Source organism: Nelumbo lutea, chromosome 1 (assembly GCF_056320005.1).
Source record: "Nelumbo lutea isolate HS-2025 chromosome 1, American lotus-T2T, whole genome shotgun sequence".
Classification (NCBI taxonomy): Eukaryota; Viridiplantae; Streptophyta; class Magnoliopsida; order Proteales; family Nelumbonaceae; genus Nelumbo; species Nelumbo lutea.
Genome location: NC_142684.1, coordinates 78,339,243 through 78,356,066, shown reverse-complemented (window position 1 = coordinate 78,356,066; position 16,824 = coordinate 78,339,243). Strand labels below are relative to the sequence as shown.

The window sequence follows — 16,824 nt, the reverse complement described above, 5'->3', positions numbered from 1 at the left end:
TAATTTTTTGTAATTTCTAATAATTTATGATAATTTCTAATAGCTTTCTAGTAAAAGTAAATAATTTTGGTAAATTTAATTTCCAAAGTTTACTCATAAATTAATAAAAATAAATAATTAGCAATTATTAGAGTTGATAACATTAATTATGAATAATTATTAAAATATATCAATTATTATAAAAAATATTAATCAACAATTTGTGTTGTAGATAAATTGGATTTTTTAATAACTTTTGGTAATTTTTTATATTTAATATTTTGGTAATTTCAAATGGCTCAATAAAAGTAATTAATTTAATTAAAGTTAATTCTTAGAAATTACTCATAAATTAATAACAGTAAATAATTAACAATTATTACCGCTTATTAATACTGATAATTAATTACTGCTAATTAATAATTAACAGTATTAATACTGCTAGTTAATACTTTTAGTTAAACTAATAGTAATTAGTAACGACATTTATTTATTAAAACGGTTCGGATATGGGTCGGCTTAGTCTCATATCTACATTGAAACCGGATCGTTTAAGTTAAGCCATGTCACTTTAGTTAAATTGACTAGGTAGAATATTATACCGGACCCGGATCCGTGTGAAAAGCTCATCTTCTTCGCCCAATTTACATCTACAGTGTTCGCTTGAAAGAGTGAACACAGTAGATGCAAATCAGCTCTAAACATCAATCGATTTACATCTATAAAGATGTATCAGTTCGTATGTCCCATTAGAAGTAATTTTTCATATAATATTACAAAAAAATAGAGAAAAATCTGGATGAAAGACATACCTGAATCTTTCCTCCCCTGCTTCACCGAATTCACAACACATGCGCACAAAGCGATTAAGTGCTTCGTGGTGACCTCCGAAAATAGAGAGAGAGAGAGGGAGAGTAGTGAGAGTTTAGAATTTAGCCAAACAGACCAACTGGAAGTTTGCAGTGCTCGTGGGACAGACATACCTGAACCATTCCACCCCCGCTTCACCGAAGTGACAATGCACGCACAGAAATCTACTGCAAGAAAGATAGAGAGAGAATAGAGAGAGAGTATAGAACATAGCTGGCCCTGTTTTCTTACCCTGTTACTACTCCTCTTATGGTTAGCATTTAGGAAATATGAAATGGTCGGCAGACATGATGAGGTGGTTTCATGAGAGAGGGAGAAGACATTGATGATGTGGCTTCATGAGAGTGCAAGAAAGGAAAAACCAAAGAGGGGTTGAGAGTTCAGGGTTGGTAAAGGAAAAAGTAGAGGCCATATGACATGGCACTAACTACTCTGTTATTCTGGATGTTCTCAAATATTATGAGGTGGCCTCAGGACATTAGGTAAATTTCTTTAAATTGGAGGTTTTTTTCAATAAAAATCTGCACCATATATTACAAAAGCTCCTAGCAAATTTTTTAAAAATGAAAGAGTGGAAACCCTATCCATATGTTTAGGACTTCCTACAAGAATTGGTAAATCAAAGAAAAATCTTTTTAATTTCTTAATTGAAAGAGTGAAAAAATTGCTTTCAAAATGGCATGAATCTATGTTATCCCAAGCAGGAAAGGAAGTCCTGTTAAAAGTGCAATTCTTAACTATACAATATCTTGCTTCCTCTTGCCAAAGACTGTCTGTGATGAACTTAAGAGAATTCAAACTAGATTTTGGTGGTGGTGGGGGGAAGGAGTAGAGGAAAACTCATTGGGTTAGCTGGGAAGTTATTAGCAAAACATATGTGCTAGTGGGATGAGATTCAAGGATCCATATAGTTTTAACCTAGCTCTACTAGCAAAATAAGCTTGAAAACTATGTGTTGAAGAGGACAATCTACGGGCTAAAATTACGAAAACTAAATACATCAAAGAGAAAATTTTTTTGACTGACAATTTACCTAAGAAAGGCTCATGGGATTGGCAAAGCCTTCTAGCAGCTAGAGAGGTTCTACATAAAGGGGCTTGTTGGGCAGTAAATGCTGGTACAAGAGTAAGGATATGGGATGATCCATGGCTACCTCAGGTTGAGTCCTTTAAATTCATAGACCCAGAGCTAACAATCTAGGTCTGGTATGGGTAAAAGATCTCATGACAGAGGAGGGAAGAGGGTGGAATATAAGAGTAGTGAAGGAGAATTTTAGGGAGGAAATTGCAAAAAATTTTGAGCATAAATCTGGCCAGGGGAGAATGGGAGGATAAGTTGAAATGGACTTTAAACCCAAAAGGTTTTTATACAAATAAATCTGGGTGCTATCTTAACTTCTATTAGCAGGACTGCAACTAATGGGGCTTTGGACCTTCTAAGTAAGAAGCAGTGGTCTGAAATATGGAAGTCAAAAATTAATCCAAAAATTAAAAATTTTATTTGGAAATGTCCCAAAATGCTCTAGCTATGCGAGAAAATTTCTTCAAAAGAAATCTCACAAATGACAATTTATGTCCAATTTGCAACCAACAAGTTGAAACTATTATACATTTCCTTTTTGAATGTGATCATGCAAAAGCTGCATGGTTTGGCTCTCACCTAAGCTTTTTGGATATGAGAAATGGATAGAAGATATCCTTTAATAGCTGGATTTCCAACTAGTTAGAGAATTGCCTAACAAACAAAGATAGGAAAGATGATTTAATTTCTTTATCTTTTCTGCTATTATGGAATATTTGGAAGTCTATGAATAGCAAAATCTTTGAAAAGATTAACCCATCGCCTAGAATTACTCTTGCTAATGTTTACAAGATGTGGAGGGAGAGAGTGATGACTTCCCCAAAAGGTTCTTCGCCTCAACAAAGAAACTCGAATGCGCAAATTCTCTCTTTTTGGAAAGTGCTGATTTCAGGGAGGCTAAAATTGAACGTGGATGGGAGTTTTGTGTGCCCTAGCAGGTCAGGTATTGGAGCGGTTCAAGGGAACGAGATTGGTGCAGTAATAGCTGTAGTTTTTGGCAAATCTTCTATTCAAGCTGAAGCAATGGCGATCCTCAACATTCTAGAGGTTTTGAGCATGTACAAGGAGGAAAATATTGAAGTGGAGTCGGACTGTCAAATTTTGGTGCAGGCGCTTAGAACTGAAACATGGATTTAGTTTTAGATGCAAACTTTCTTTGTTTAGATATTAAGCTTCTAACTGATGATTTAGCTATCTCTTTTAGTTATGTAAATAGATCTTGTAATATTGCAGCCCATTTGCTTGCTAAGAAAGGTCTAGTTGAGTCTGGGTTATTTGTACAGGATCCACCGGAGTGGATTCAAACTTTAGCTAACCAAGACTTTGCTAGACCTTAACTTCTTTTGTTGTCCTGTATTTGGTGACTATGTTTTAATGATATCAGCTTGCTACTCTTTATAAAAAAAAAAAAAAAACTACTTTTGTATATATATAGATGCTTATGTATTAAAATGGGTTGAAAAATAGATGAAATATTTTAGATTGAAAAATAAAATTTGACTCTTTTATATTCAAGTAAATTAAAAAGGAGAAAATTTATTAATCAAAAAGACTGGGGGAGGGACGGGACATAGAGGTAGGGACTTATTTAGATATTGTTCCTTTTTGGAATTGTGACGCCTTTTCTTCCTCTGAATAGCAATGAAACTGTGATAATAGACTGTTATGCTTTACCTCACTCGTCTGATTCATCTTCGATCCTAGAATTTATTTCACTGGAGGGAGCCTTAGTCTCTACATTTTGAGTTTCCGAACCCATCAGGATAGGTCAAGTTTTCACACTATTTTGTTTCATAACAGCAGCAAGCCTAGAATCAAAACGTTTTTGGATCATAGTATTAAAATTTTGTAACTTTACAAGATCTTGTTTTTTCCTTTCAGATTGTGGATATTCTTCTTCAATTGTAACCACCACAGTCATCTTTTAACTAGCATTTGTATTAGAGTTGAGTAGGAACTCTAGTGAAACCAGATTAGATATCTCTCCTAACCACCTATTCATTGCTTGGAGATCGTGTGAGCGGGGTAAACATAGGTGAATCCTTATTTGCATTCTCCAATAGGGGTGGCAATTTTTCCCATTTCACTAATCTCCATGGGGATCCACCCCGAATGGGGCAGGGATGGGGATGATTTTCTCCTATGGGGATGGGGATGGGGAAATTTTCATTCCCATTAGTAGGGACAGGGAGAGCACTCCCCGCCCCGTGGGATTCCTACTAATATATATGTATATATGTATGCATATATTATTTATGTATATATGTAAACATACATCTATATATTAATATTTTTAAAATTATGATTGAATATTTTCTAATAAGAATTGTAAATTTTAATTGTTTTATTTTTATTTTTTAAAATAAAATAAAAAACAAAATGATTAACATTATAAAAAATCATGGGGATGGGGATAACCTTGTCCTCGTTAGCGAGAACAAGGACAGGAACAGGGATAGGGATTTTCTCGGAGACGGAGATGGGGAGAAGCTCCTCATCCCCACCTCGCCCCATTGCCATTCCTATCCTCCATAGTCAATTGAATACCCTTCTTAGAGATCTAGGCCTTAATAGCGGCCTCTTTACTTGACAGCCTTCCATTCTGGACTTCAACGATCAAAGTTATAAAGAGTCTTCACACCTTGATCCAAATCCACAAGATCTTTATTAGTTAAAATTGTGGGAGTAGGCATATCAACCCGTATCAGCTGGTAATGGGCTTATTACTCAACTCCGGATCTCCTGCCCATGAAAACTCTACCCATGTCTACCCACAGCACACTACCCCCCGTGAATTGAAAACATCTCCCCCTACATAATACTATGCAGGAGGATGAGATGTTCTCCAATATGTGGTTGCGATGTTATGTGGGTAAACATGGGCAGAGTTTGTGTGTGGACAGGAGATCCGGACTCTTACTACTCTCCATATTAAGTTTGCTCATCAACAACTCAGAAAATCTTGGTTGATCTGTTATTTCCTTATCCAAAAGATTAGTTTCCTTACTGGGGGTTTCCTATTCCAGTTTCCTTGTTAAGACTGCCTAGCCTAGGGTGATAATAGGTTGAGTGGCCATCAGCCAAGCCACTAGTTTCATCCTTAGTGGTTATCTTATATATTAAAGTCATATATATGTAATAAATATTAGGGCAAATTGCTAAATCCTCCTCTGAAGTTTTTCAGCATTGTTGAAACCTTTCCTAAAGTTTGGTAATTGCATTCACCTCCTTGAACTTCTTGATACTGTGACACTGTTGCAAGTAAACACCTTCCTTAGAACCCTCTAACAAGAGACACAAAAACATTCAAAATACCCGTATAATTACTTTTGATGCTGATTTCTACAGTAAAAGCAATGCAAATTTTATGAACAACAAGAAAGAGAGAGTTTAAAGTTGCAGTTTTACCTTTGAGCGATTGATATGGGAAAATTTGGAAAATAAATCAATTTCGAAAAAGAGATTAGGACTTGGGGTAGAAATTGATATGAAGAGAAATTTTGGAAAATAAACATTTTGGTCAATAGTTACTACATGGGTATTTTGGACATTTCCATGCCTCTAATTAAAGGATTTTAACAAAGGGTCCACTTGCAAGTGTATCAGAAAGTTTAGGGGAGGTCGTTGTAATTACCAAACCTCAAGAGAGGTGTCAGAAACGGTGTAAAACTTCAGAGGAGGTGTTAACAATTTACCCCTAAATATGAATATGAATTATTTTTTCTCTAACCAGCAAGCTTATAGTTTTGGTAGTTTATCCTAGATTTAGATCAGCTTCATACCGTGGACCCAAGAAACTGCCAGCCCTGGGCAAAAGTTTGCATCCTAGTTTACAAAATATGCCAATGACCGGTAGTTGAGATGGTCACTTGGCATACCTCAAAAACTGGAGGCAGATCAAACCCATGAAACCTCATGCTCTATGTGGAAAAGATTAGTGAACCTCACATGCACCCCCTGTTCTACCCGAGATCAATTCAGTCATCACAAAACCATCCTCACATGGTGCTCACAGCCACTTGCAGCTCTTTATTGGGAATATCTCCACATGAATAAAAATATATAAATATGTAGATGTTTCTGATGTATGGATGCAAAAGGCTCTGAACACGGTATGAGGACAGTTTTATGAGGATTGAATCTCGTCTCCTTCTACCCCACCCCTTTTGTCCCCAAAAACAGGTTTACAAAATGAGTATTTTTACCACTTATGTGTATTGTAGAAAGTTATGAGAAACCTTTATCTTAGGGTTCATTTGGTTCACAGTTGGAATTGGAATCGTTATAGTCTATTCCCATAGTCTGTTTGGTTCAGACAGGAATGGAAATGACAATTGGAACCAGTAGGAATGAGATTCATTCTCAGGGGATGGGGAGGGAATGACCATTCCCTCAAATGGGGGAATGTCATTCCACCAAAAATGGGAATGGTATTCTAATTCCGTCGGAACAAACAGTTGGAATTAGAATAGCCCATTCCGATTCTGATTCTAGACCTATTTTTGTGAACCAAACAGGGCCTTATCGTGGGAAATCGATACACGCATTAGTAAGATGCTAAGATCAATAAACAAAGTTTCTTATAAAAAATAAGTCAATAAACAAACTTGAATATTTAAATGGAGCTAGAATAAGGTTCAAGGTGTATATATATATATGTATGTCATGGCGATGGTATAATACACTTTGGTTTTGAGGGTTACCGAAACGTCAAATGCTAAATTTAGGTCTTTTTTAACATGTTTAAATATTAATGTTATCTTAATACAACTATGTTTGAATTATTAAAGAGAAAAAGGTATCAATGGTTGAAAAGAAGGAATACACAAGGTTTTGCACTCTAGATATTTGTATTTGCATTCCTTCCAAATTGAGGCATAGGTTGTGTTTGTTTGCAGTTCAATTTTATTTGCACTAGTGCAAATGCATGGGACTGCAAATGAAAAGAATTTCAATTCTGATTAATTTTGTTTTGGGTTTTATTTATTATGCTTCAGGTTTTAGTTTATTTCATTTGTATTGTAATCAAACAAAATAAGGTAAACTTTGAGACAAAAATAAATCAGAATTTGCACCCAAATCATTTGCACCACCATAGTTTCACATCGGTGCAAATAAATTTGTCCTGAAAACCAAACACATCCTTAGTTATAAAAATGAAGCAAGACCAATGTTTAATTTCAACACTAAAAAAAAAATTCAACTTATTGATCTGATTTATTTTTTGAGATTCTAATTGGAATGCAAACAATTGCATGACAACATAGAGTTCAAATCAGCCCCCACAAGGTTGCCCCTCACAACGTCCCACAACACATCCCCGTCATGTATCGGGAACATCTCTCAATGATGACATCATCATTTTTGGGATTATCATTGGGAGATGTTCCCAATACACGGCGGGGATGGAGATGTGGGACGTTGTGGGGGGCTGATTTAGTCTCAACAACATACCCTTTTTCGGTCTGCACCCTAAAAATGGATAAATTTCTAAAACCTCTAAAGTTTTTGACCATTGCTGAAACTATCATTGAAGTTTAATAGTTACAATCACCTCCCTTGAATTTTTTGACATAGTTGCAAGTATATCCCTCTATTAGAATCCTCTAACAATAGGCACAAAAATGTTAAAAAAACCAATGCAGTTACTTTTAACCAAAATGCTTGTTTTCCAAATTTTCTCTTCATATCAATTGCTATCCCAAACGCTTCCAATCTCTTTTCCCAAATTGATTTATTTAATCTTTCAATTTTTCCCCTTCATCTCAACCACTTAAAGGTAAAACTACAACTTTAAGCTCTACTTTTTTTTTGTTTGTTCATAAAGTTTGAATTATTTTTACCGTAGAAACTACTCTCAATAGTAATTGTATGGGTATTTTGGACATTTTTATCACTTGTTAAAAAATTTTAACAAAAAGTGTCTAATTACAATTGTATTAAAAAATTCAAAGGAGATGATTACAATTACAAAATTTTAAGGGAGGTTTCAGTAGTTTAACCATAAAAAAAAGGTCATATTGATATGTATAGGTATTTTATAGACGAGTGCTCGGATTATTACGTTATATTTGACCTTAAGAAATTTCCCTCAACTTTATTTTCTATCAAAACACAAAACAAAATAGGGACACGTTTATAATGATGCACCATGTAAAGGTATTTTATAGGCCAAACACATACAACTTGCATATAAAATATTTACAAGCGGAAAAAAAATATTCAACTCTGGAACGATGCTGATACTTCAAAACTTGATAAATGAATTGTAATTGATTTTTATGAAACTGTTGAAGAGCAGAAATAAAAAAGATTTTGATGAGACTCCATATATGTAATAGTCTAGGGTATTTATGTAAATATATAAGCTGAAATGTGTAGGTAAATAGGCCTAAGGATGAGGGAAATGGAATTTAATAGTATTTTTTGTTTTCTTTTCTTGAGAATTACAAGAATGCCACTCTCATATCAATTTTCTCTCTTTTTCTTGGTTTTTTTCTTTTCAAATTACAAGAATGTCACACTCTCCTACCAACCAATTCTTTCTCTTTTTCCTATAAATTATAAAAATGCCATCTCTTTCTTTCTCTTTCCTGCCATCTCTCTCTCTCTCTCTCTCTCTCTCTCTCTCTCTCTTTTTCTCCCCTTATAAATTACAAGAATGCTATTCTCTCTCTCTCTCTTTCCAATTGAGGGGCTGGTAGGGGACTTGTAATCAAAGGTAACTCGAACTTCTTAGCTTAAGCTCAAGACTTTAATTCAAATCGAATTTGAACTAGACGACACCTTGGCCATTGTAGGAGATATTGGCTCAATACCTTGATAATTGAGGGAGACATTAGCTCAACACCTCGCCTGTTAGAGAAACCTCAACTCGACACTTCAGCAATTAAGGGAAACCTCAATTTGGTACCTCGGCAATTGAGGGAGAACTCAGCTCGAAATATCAGCTTGACACCTCGGTTGCTTGAGAAATCTCCAATCAAAGGTAATCAAACTCAAACATTCAAGCTTTTGATTCAAGCCGAACTCGAGATTAAACTCAAATTTCTAATTCGAATCGTACTCAAGCCTAATAATTTATGAACAAACCCTTGCAACACAAGGCCCCCTTCGCTAGTCTACATTTAAATCTCTAGGACCTCCCTTGGTCCTTTGTGTATATTTGCAATATTGATTTTTGGGGACATGCTACCCCATTTCATATAGCCCCTTCTGTTTTATCGAAATAAATATATAAATTATAATTAAAATCATCACACGCTTGTAATGTCAGAATGGTTGTATTAAGACCTTTTATTGGATTTCTTCTAGTGAATTTCAAATACATTACTTTTTTACATGGATAATATACTATTGGTTATATTGTTCTTTCCACCAAGATGAATGCATCGTCCCAAGCGTCTTTGCCGGTCCGGCCCAAGTCAATTGCAATTAATGGAGATGAGTGCCAGTCCTCTCTTGTCAAAACAAAATACCTAAACCCTAGAACTCTAACTTTGTTCACTGTCTTCCGTCCCAATGAAAGCAACGTTACCTCATTGGCTCCCTCATCTTTGCTGCCATTACTTTTCTCATATTCCTACATATGACTCTTCATCGAACCACCTCCTGATCCTACACAAATTAATTGAGAGTTCATTTGGTTCGTGGAAATAGAGGTCTACAAATTAATTGAGGGTTTTATTTGGTTTGTGGAAATAGAGGTCTAGAATTAGAATCAAAATGGACTATTCCAATTACAATTATTTGATTGGATAAAATTGAAATCCTATTTCTATTCCTGATGGAATAGCATTTTCCTATTTAATGAAATGATCATTTTCCCCCTTTCTCTTGGGAATGAAATCTCATTCCAATTAATTCTAATTTTCATTCTGATTCTTGTTTGAACCAAACAGATTATGAGAATGAATCATTATGAGAGATTTCAATTCCAATTTCCACTATAAACCAAACAGACCCTGAGTGTGAACAGATTGAATTCAATTAATTTTTAATGGGGTCGAATATGAATTTCGACAATCAGATGCAATTTGCAGCCATAACAAGTATTCTCATTATGGGGTGGGCGGGGGGTAGGTATTTGCCAATATGTAGGATTTGCTTTTTCAAACAAAAATAACTGCCAAATAGACACGGATTGGTAAAAATAGAGAAAAAGTAAAGTGTAAATATTTGGAAATAGAATCAGAGTCTTTCCACACCAAATAAATTGTAACATTTTTGTTTTTATGATATGTTTTTGTTATAAAATGGGTTAAGAAATAGCTGAAATATTTAGATTGAAAAAGAAAATTTGGCTCTATTATATTCAAACAAATGAAACCTTTTCAAAAATATATCGTGAATACCACGTAACTGTAGAAAGAGCAACTAAATATTAAAATTATATAAGTAATAAATATTAGGATAAATTGCTGAAATCTCCGGGGATGAGAAATAAAACCAAAAAACTGAACCGATTGAAAAAACTGATCGAAACTGAACCAAAAAATCTGATCAAAACCGAACCAAAAAATCGGTTAACTGAATTAGTTGGTTCAGTTTCGGTTAACCAATATAGAAAACCAGTGGTTAACGGAACCGACGAGTATACATATATTTCTATATATTATATATGTATATTATATATATTTAATATTTTTATATATTATAAATTAATAAATATGCATTATATATATTTATAATATATGATATATTATTTATTATTTGAAATATAATATTTTATATAAATTTATAATTTTCTATTATATATTTATGTAATATATATTGTAAAAATAAAAAATCAAAAAACTGACAAAACAAACTAACGGTTAACCGAATCGATCAACTGGTTAACCGATTAGTTTCAGTCTGGTTTTAGTTACCGGTTTTCCAAAAACTGGTAGTACTGGTTCAGTTACAAAAAAGGCCCACGGTTCGGTTAATCAAACCATGAGCACCCCTAAAAATCTCCCCTGAACTTTCTAACCATTGTTGAAACTTCCCTTGAAGTCTGATAATTGCAATCACCTCTCTCCTAATCTTTATGGCATAGTTGAAACTAGGCCCCGTTTTGTTAAAATCTTCTAAAAAGAGGCTTGAAAATGTCCAAAATACTCATACAGTTACTTTTCACCAAAATGTTTATTTTTCAAAATATTTCTTCATATGAATTGCTAGCCCAAACCTTTTCATTTTCTTTTCTGAAATTAATTTATTTTTCAAATTTGCCCTTCATATCAATCACTTAAGGACAAAATTACAACTTTAAATTCTATTTTTTTTTATTGTTATTGTTTCCTATTGAAACTAGTCTCAATAATAATTGCATGGGTATTTTAGACATTTTTATACCTTTTATTAAAAAATTCTAACCAAAGGGGGTCTTTGCAACTGTGTCAAAAAATTCAGGGGAGGTGATTGCAATTATCAAACTTCAAGGGAGGCTTCAGCAACGATGAGAAAGTCCAGGGGAGGTTTTAGCAATTTACACTAAGGGCCCCGTTCACCTTTTGGTAAATTACTTACCTGGGTAACTACAATTACCTAGGTAAGTTTTTGCTGGGAAACACTTACCCGGGTAAGTGCATTTACCTATGTTCTTTTATTTCCTAGGTAAATAAGGTAATGACCATTTTATCCATAAAAGTCCATATTAAAAAGGGGCATTTTTGTGCCATTTAAGTGTTAGCAACTTTCTCCTAGGTGGGAAAGTTATTTACCCACCTTGGAGATGGATATACCCAGGAAAATAAACTTTCCCTAGTCCCCACATAAATCTGAAAAATGAACATGGGATTCTTGGTCAATGAGAACCAAAATTCCATTACCCCTCTCAAAATCCAAAAAAAGAACACCCCCTAAGTATCCAACGAACAAGCTTAAAGGTATGGTAGTTTATTCAGGGCTTGGCCCAAATTCAACCTTAAATTGGGCCTAATGGTGGTGAGTACATGCTAGATTTAGACCAGTTAGATACCAGTGGATTCAAGAAACCGCCAGCCCTGGGCAAAAGCTTGCCTCCTGGTTTACAAAATATGCCAATTATCCAGCAGTTGAGATGGTCACTTGGTATCATTTTCTTAGCCCTAAACTTTACTTCAAGTGGAGGGGCATCCACCTTAAAAATTTATTAAATCAAAATCATAAATCAATTCATAACAAAGAGGGATATAGCCTGCCTTGCCCTATAAACCAATATTACAAAACTCTCCATCAGGCACTCTGCCCAACCCAACAAAACAAACATTAAAAATAAGGACAAAGCAAATACAAATAAAATTACCATCTGACCTACAGACTAGGGAGACCAATTTGTTCTTTCATAATTAACCAGGTTTCTAAAATTGTTATCAGCCATAAAATTGTAAGAAGGGGCTTCATCAATCTCAAGGTCAACAAGAAAATCTGAGTCTAACTAAACAATAAGAGAACACATTGATCACCATCATGGAATCATCTACTTCCAGGAGCTTGACTTGCCAATGCAGAATTGGAAGGAGAACCACAAAGCTGACAATTGAGACTAAAACATGTATGCTGATAACAGTACCTATGTCTACAAATGATTATTGTGTTGATTCTACATATGATGAAACTACATTGATAATAAAGACTAGTTACTGTGAATTCTTTGTTGCTGCTGCAACTACCAACTTTGAATGTGAAAGCAACAAATAAAAAAGAAAGAAAACAATACCATTTCAGACCTTTTACTTTGGTAATTAAAATGGTTTTGCTATAAGCTTCAAGAACGTAAATTATTAAAAGAGATTCACAATGCAATTCCACCGATTCTGTTCAAGTGGTTATGGTTGATTTGTTAAAAGCAATCCCAAGTCTTGTTTAGTCCATTGACAAGGGAAATACAAACTAAAATAAGATGTAATGTTTTAAATTTGGACACTTACCAAAAATGTGTAAACCATTAACTTTACAACTAGAATAATTCAAACTTCCACAATACCACAAGTAGCATGAAATTTCAGAGTCGCCTTTGTTTCTTTCTATTTAAAAGAAAGTTCCTCCTTAAGTGGGAACACTGGAAAAAATCTAAAGGTAAATTTACATGAGATCTTCTGCAACTTAAAATGTGCAAGATTAGTTCCTTGCGAGTTTATTGATATTAGTGAAACCAGAAATAAAATTGAACTAGACTAAACTATATGACTGTTGAAATCAACGTGAAAGAAAACCAGTTAAGCTGTCTCTGGTTCAGGTTGAGCTAAACTACATAAAATTTCACTTTTTCTGACTTTTAAGCTTCTCTCTTTACACTAGCGCGGGTATACTTCAGTCAACGACATACCTACAGACTGTGGTGACACCTTACTTGCAGATTGATCTGATTCACTCCCTTGTGACTCATTCTTCTTTGCAGGAATTACGGACTTGGTTCTACTACCAATGTAAAATGGAGGTGGTGAAGGTAATGCAAGGGTAACAGAGTAGCTGTGAAGCATCAGAATAACTGAAGACATGGTGGGTCTGTTAGCAACATCTTCCTGAACACAGAGCAACGCAATTTGGAAGCATTTCAACACTTCATGCCTTGAATAGTGATCATGTAATGTAGGATCAATCAACTCTAAAGCTGCACCATCCTTCCACCGTCTCCATGCCTGGATCAGCGAGTCCAAAAAATATTGAAATTGTCACAATTCATGGTCACCCTTACTTGACATCACCAATAATTTTGGCATTAAGGTTTTCATAATCTCACTATTCCTTTTTCCTTTGATGTGGTGTTGGTACTGATCTAATTTGGAACACAAGGATTCCTGGTAGAATCCTGATTGCAGACCCTGCTTTTCTAGTAACCCAAAAGATTGCAAGACACTTTGTATCTGTTTAATGCTTTTGAACTTGATAGTAAAGCATTGTTTTCTTCTATGTAAGTCTGTAATTGGGTCTTTTTTGGATTAGATGCAGCCTCATCCAAATTCAATCTGATTATTTAAAACTTAAATCTGAATCCCAAGGGGACTCCAAATGGATTTGGATCGTATTGGATCTTAGATCAGATTTGGATTTAATCCAAGTCCATTCCATCATCTTTTTAAGTTATCTGTTCGGGTCCGATTATGTAAATCGATTATTTGAATCCAAAAGAATTGGATTGGATCTTGGATTGGTGTTGGGCCCCCCAAATTAAATCAAGTTTGAAAGTTTAGAAAATACTAAAATCACACTTACATGACTTAGGAGGTATTCTGCCTGCTCTGTTTGATAGAAAGCATTGTTCCTCTGACCAGTCATAATCTCAAGAAGAAGAACACCAAAACTAAAAGCATCCGACTTCACTGAAAACTGTCCACGAATTGCATATTCCGGCGGCATATATCCACTACATGACATCATAACCAAAACAATACTCAGGTTACAGGGCAGAAGAAGCTTGCTTATATGACTCTGTTCCAAAGAGTAAGATACTTGGTAAGAGCCAAACATATTAAGGGATATATATTTGCTTAATAATTGGAGCTTAGCTCTTAAATGGGAGCTTAATTCTAACTCTTAACTTACTATGTTCCGACCACTCTACGTGTCTTTCCCTCAATTTGATCTGGTAGAAAAAGTCTTGCCATGCCAAAGTCTGCAATTTTTGGGTTCATCTGTGCATCAAGCAAAATATTACTAGCTTTGAGATCCCGATGAATAATCGTATGTCGGGAATCTTCATGAAGATAAAGAAGCCCTCGGGCAACCCCTACTATAATTCTGTAACGCCTTTCCCAAGTCAAGTCTGCACGTTTGATTGGATCTACACATTCATCCAATAGAAAATTAAAGTTGTTGTGGGAATGTATTAAATGACTTACAGATACAGAACTACCCACATTTTCTGAATCTTGTTTACGCAGCAAAGAAAAGAAAATATAGTAAAAACCAGAAAAAAGAAAGATAAAGAACAGGAACAAACCAAATAGAAAATGATCAAGGCTTTTATTGGAAACAAACTCATAGATGAGCAACTTTTCTTCTCCTTCCAGGCAGAAGCCTAAGAGCCGAACAAGGTTTCTGTGTTGAAGCTTTGCTAATAATGCCCCTTCATTTTTGAATTGCATTTCACCTTGTCCAGAATTTCTGGACAGTCTCTTCACAGCAATCTCTTGTCCATCCAAGAGCCTACCCTGTAGAATGTGGAATGTGGATGTTCTAATATCAAGTTCAAAGTAGAATATCTGACAAGAAGCCCAAGAAGTGAAACTCATGAATCCCACATCATCTTAAGGAAGAGGTTAAGTCAGAGCATGTGCTTAGAACCTTATAAACTACACCAAATCCACCTTCTCCAAGCTTGTTAACATCGGCAAAGTTGTTTGTTGAAGCTTTGATTGTATCAAAATCCATTTGCAAGGAATCAACCATCTGAACCTCATCCTCAGCTACACAGGAGAATAATCGAGCTTAAGCACAAATCTGTACAAACTATTTGGAAAAGAATTATATTTAAAGCAGAGCTGCAGGGCCAGACATTCCTGTGAAAACGTATTCATTGGTGATTTAAAAGCTTCTACACGAATGAAATTAACATTAAATGACAAATTAAATTTTTGATCTCGTCAAATTCATGGGTACTTGAACCATCTAACAAAATCAGACAGAAGGTTGAGAGCTATTCACCGACCTTTTGCCCTTTTTCTCTTTCTCCTGAATGAAACGAAGATGGCACAGAGGAGAACCAATACTGAAATTAAAGGAATAACGATAAGAACAATACTTCGAGATCTATTCCTCCCCTTGCCTGCAAAATGAAGAGATTACCGCAAAAAACATGGGTGAGCATACCATTACCAACCCTCCCATCACTCAAATCTCCTTCTTTTTCTTTATTGGGCCCCAGAAGTATATTAAGTTTAGAAGTTCACCAATACAAAATGTTTACCGGTAGATGTATTGGTTGTCGTCGTCGTTGAAGGGACTTCTGTAAGGGCTGTAACCCGAAAGAAAGGGTACATATCGTACCTCAAGCTACAGCTAGGGTTGAGAATGATTGCTCCTTGCTTCCCGTCACAGCATATCGGGATTTGAGCAATAGAACCTCGAAGACATCTGTTACAATCGTTTGCAGATAAGTCTGGAGTGCACTGCGCAAGGCTATATAACGTTTGAGAGCTTGTGAAATTATCTTCTCCGGTTGTAAACTTGCCCACAGAAGGATCAAATGCTACTCGGTTTGTAAGGCGGTTGACAACCTGAATCAATAGCTCTCTAAACCCATCTGGGTCCGAGATGTTTGGTGAATTAGAAAACGAAAACCCAGGCACCTCGTTTATAGTGGAGAAGATGAAGAGGTTGGAATATCGCAGCATACACTCGTCGTGCCATATATACGCCACTTTACGGTTGGGACATCTGCGTATGATCTCCAGACTCGCTGTTTCGACGCAATTCCGGCAGACGTCGTGGGTGACGTCGCCTCTGCAGAGGAAGAGACCGTAAACTGTATTGTTAGACTGACCGGCGGTAGCGTTGGAAAATCCATTGCGGGCCGAAGCATTAGAGGTTAGAGAAGAGAGGACGAGATTGAGATTTAGTTGGTAGGAGCTATTTGGAAAGAAATCATTAGCGGTTGTGTTTTCGCAATATTCTGTAACGTAGGTTGGAGTAGCAGAGGAGAAGCCAACAGAAACATAAAGCAAGGAGAGCAGCAGTAACTGAGTAATTGTTGTACCGTGAGGACGGATCATTGGGATTGGTAAGCTTTTCAAATCAATAGAATTAAAGATCACAAATCAAGCAATCAATTCTTCTGTGTTAATGTGTTTAATAAAAATTTATAGAAGAACAGTAGTCAAAGAAGAGAAGAGAATGGATCAAAAATTCTGTAATAACGTGAGGTAGACACTATAACTTTGATGGAGCTACGTTACTCGTGACATCAAATTACAAATTACATTCATTATT

At 35.4% G+C, this 16,824-nt stretch overlaps 1 protein-coding gene across 1 annotated transcript; it reads right to left on the bottom strand.

Moving 5' to 3' along the window:
- Nucleotides 1-12,887: 12,887 nt before the first annotated feature.
- LOC148875543 (cysteine-rich receptor-like protein kinase 25) lies at nucleotides 12,888-16,824 on the bottom strand. The gene is made up of 7 exons (XM_088966778.1): nucleotides 15,803-16,824; nucleotides 15,545-15,661; nucleotides 15,181-15,302; nucleotides 14,837-15,047; nucleotides 14,440-14,677; nucleotides 14,110-14,260; nucleotides 12,888-13,535 (listed from the first exon to the last, which is right to left on the bottom strand). Exons 1-7 carry the CDS (start codon nucleotides 16,605-16,607, stop codon nucleotides 13,191-13,193), a joined length of 1,989 nt encoding a protein of 662 aa, XP_088822904.1. The 5' UTR covers nucleotides 16,608-16,824; the 3' UTR covers nucleotides 12,888-13,190.

Excerpts from the sequence above, each read along its gene's own strand:
- LOC148875543 (XM_088966778.1), bottom strand. The coding sequence starts at position 16,607 with ATGATCCGTCCTCACGGTACAACAATTACTCAGTTACTGCTGCTCTCC. Across the intron at positions 15,662-15,802 it reads GACAACCAATACATCTACCG|GCAAGGGGAGGAATAGATCT; the intron begins GTAAACATTTTG and ends TTCATTTTGCAG. Across the intron at positions 15,303-15,544 it reads AAAGAGAAAAAGGGCAAAAG|CTGAGGATGAGGTTCAGATG; the intron begins GTCGGTGAATAG and ends TCTCCTGTGTAG.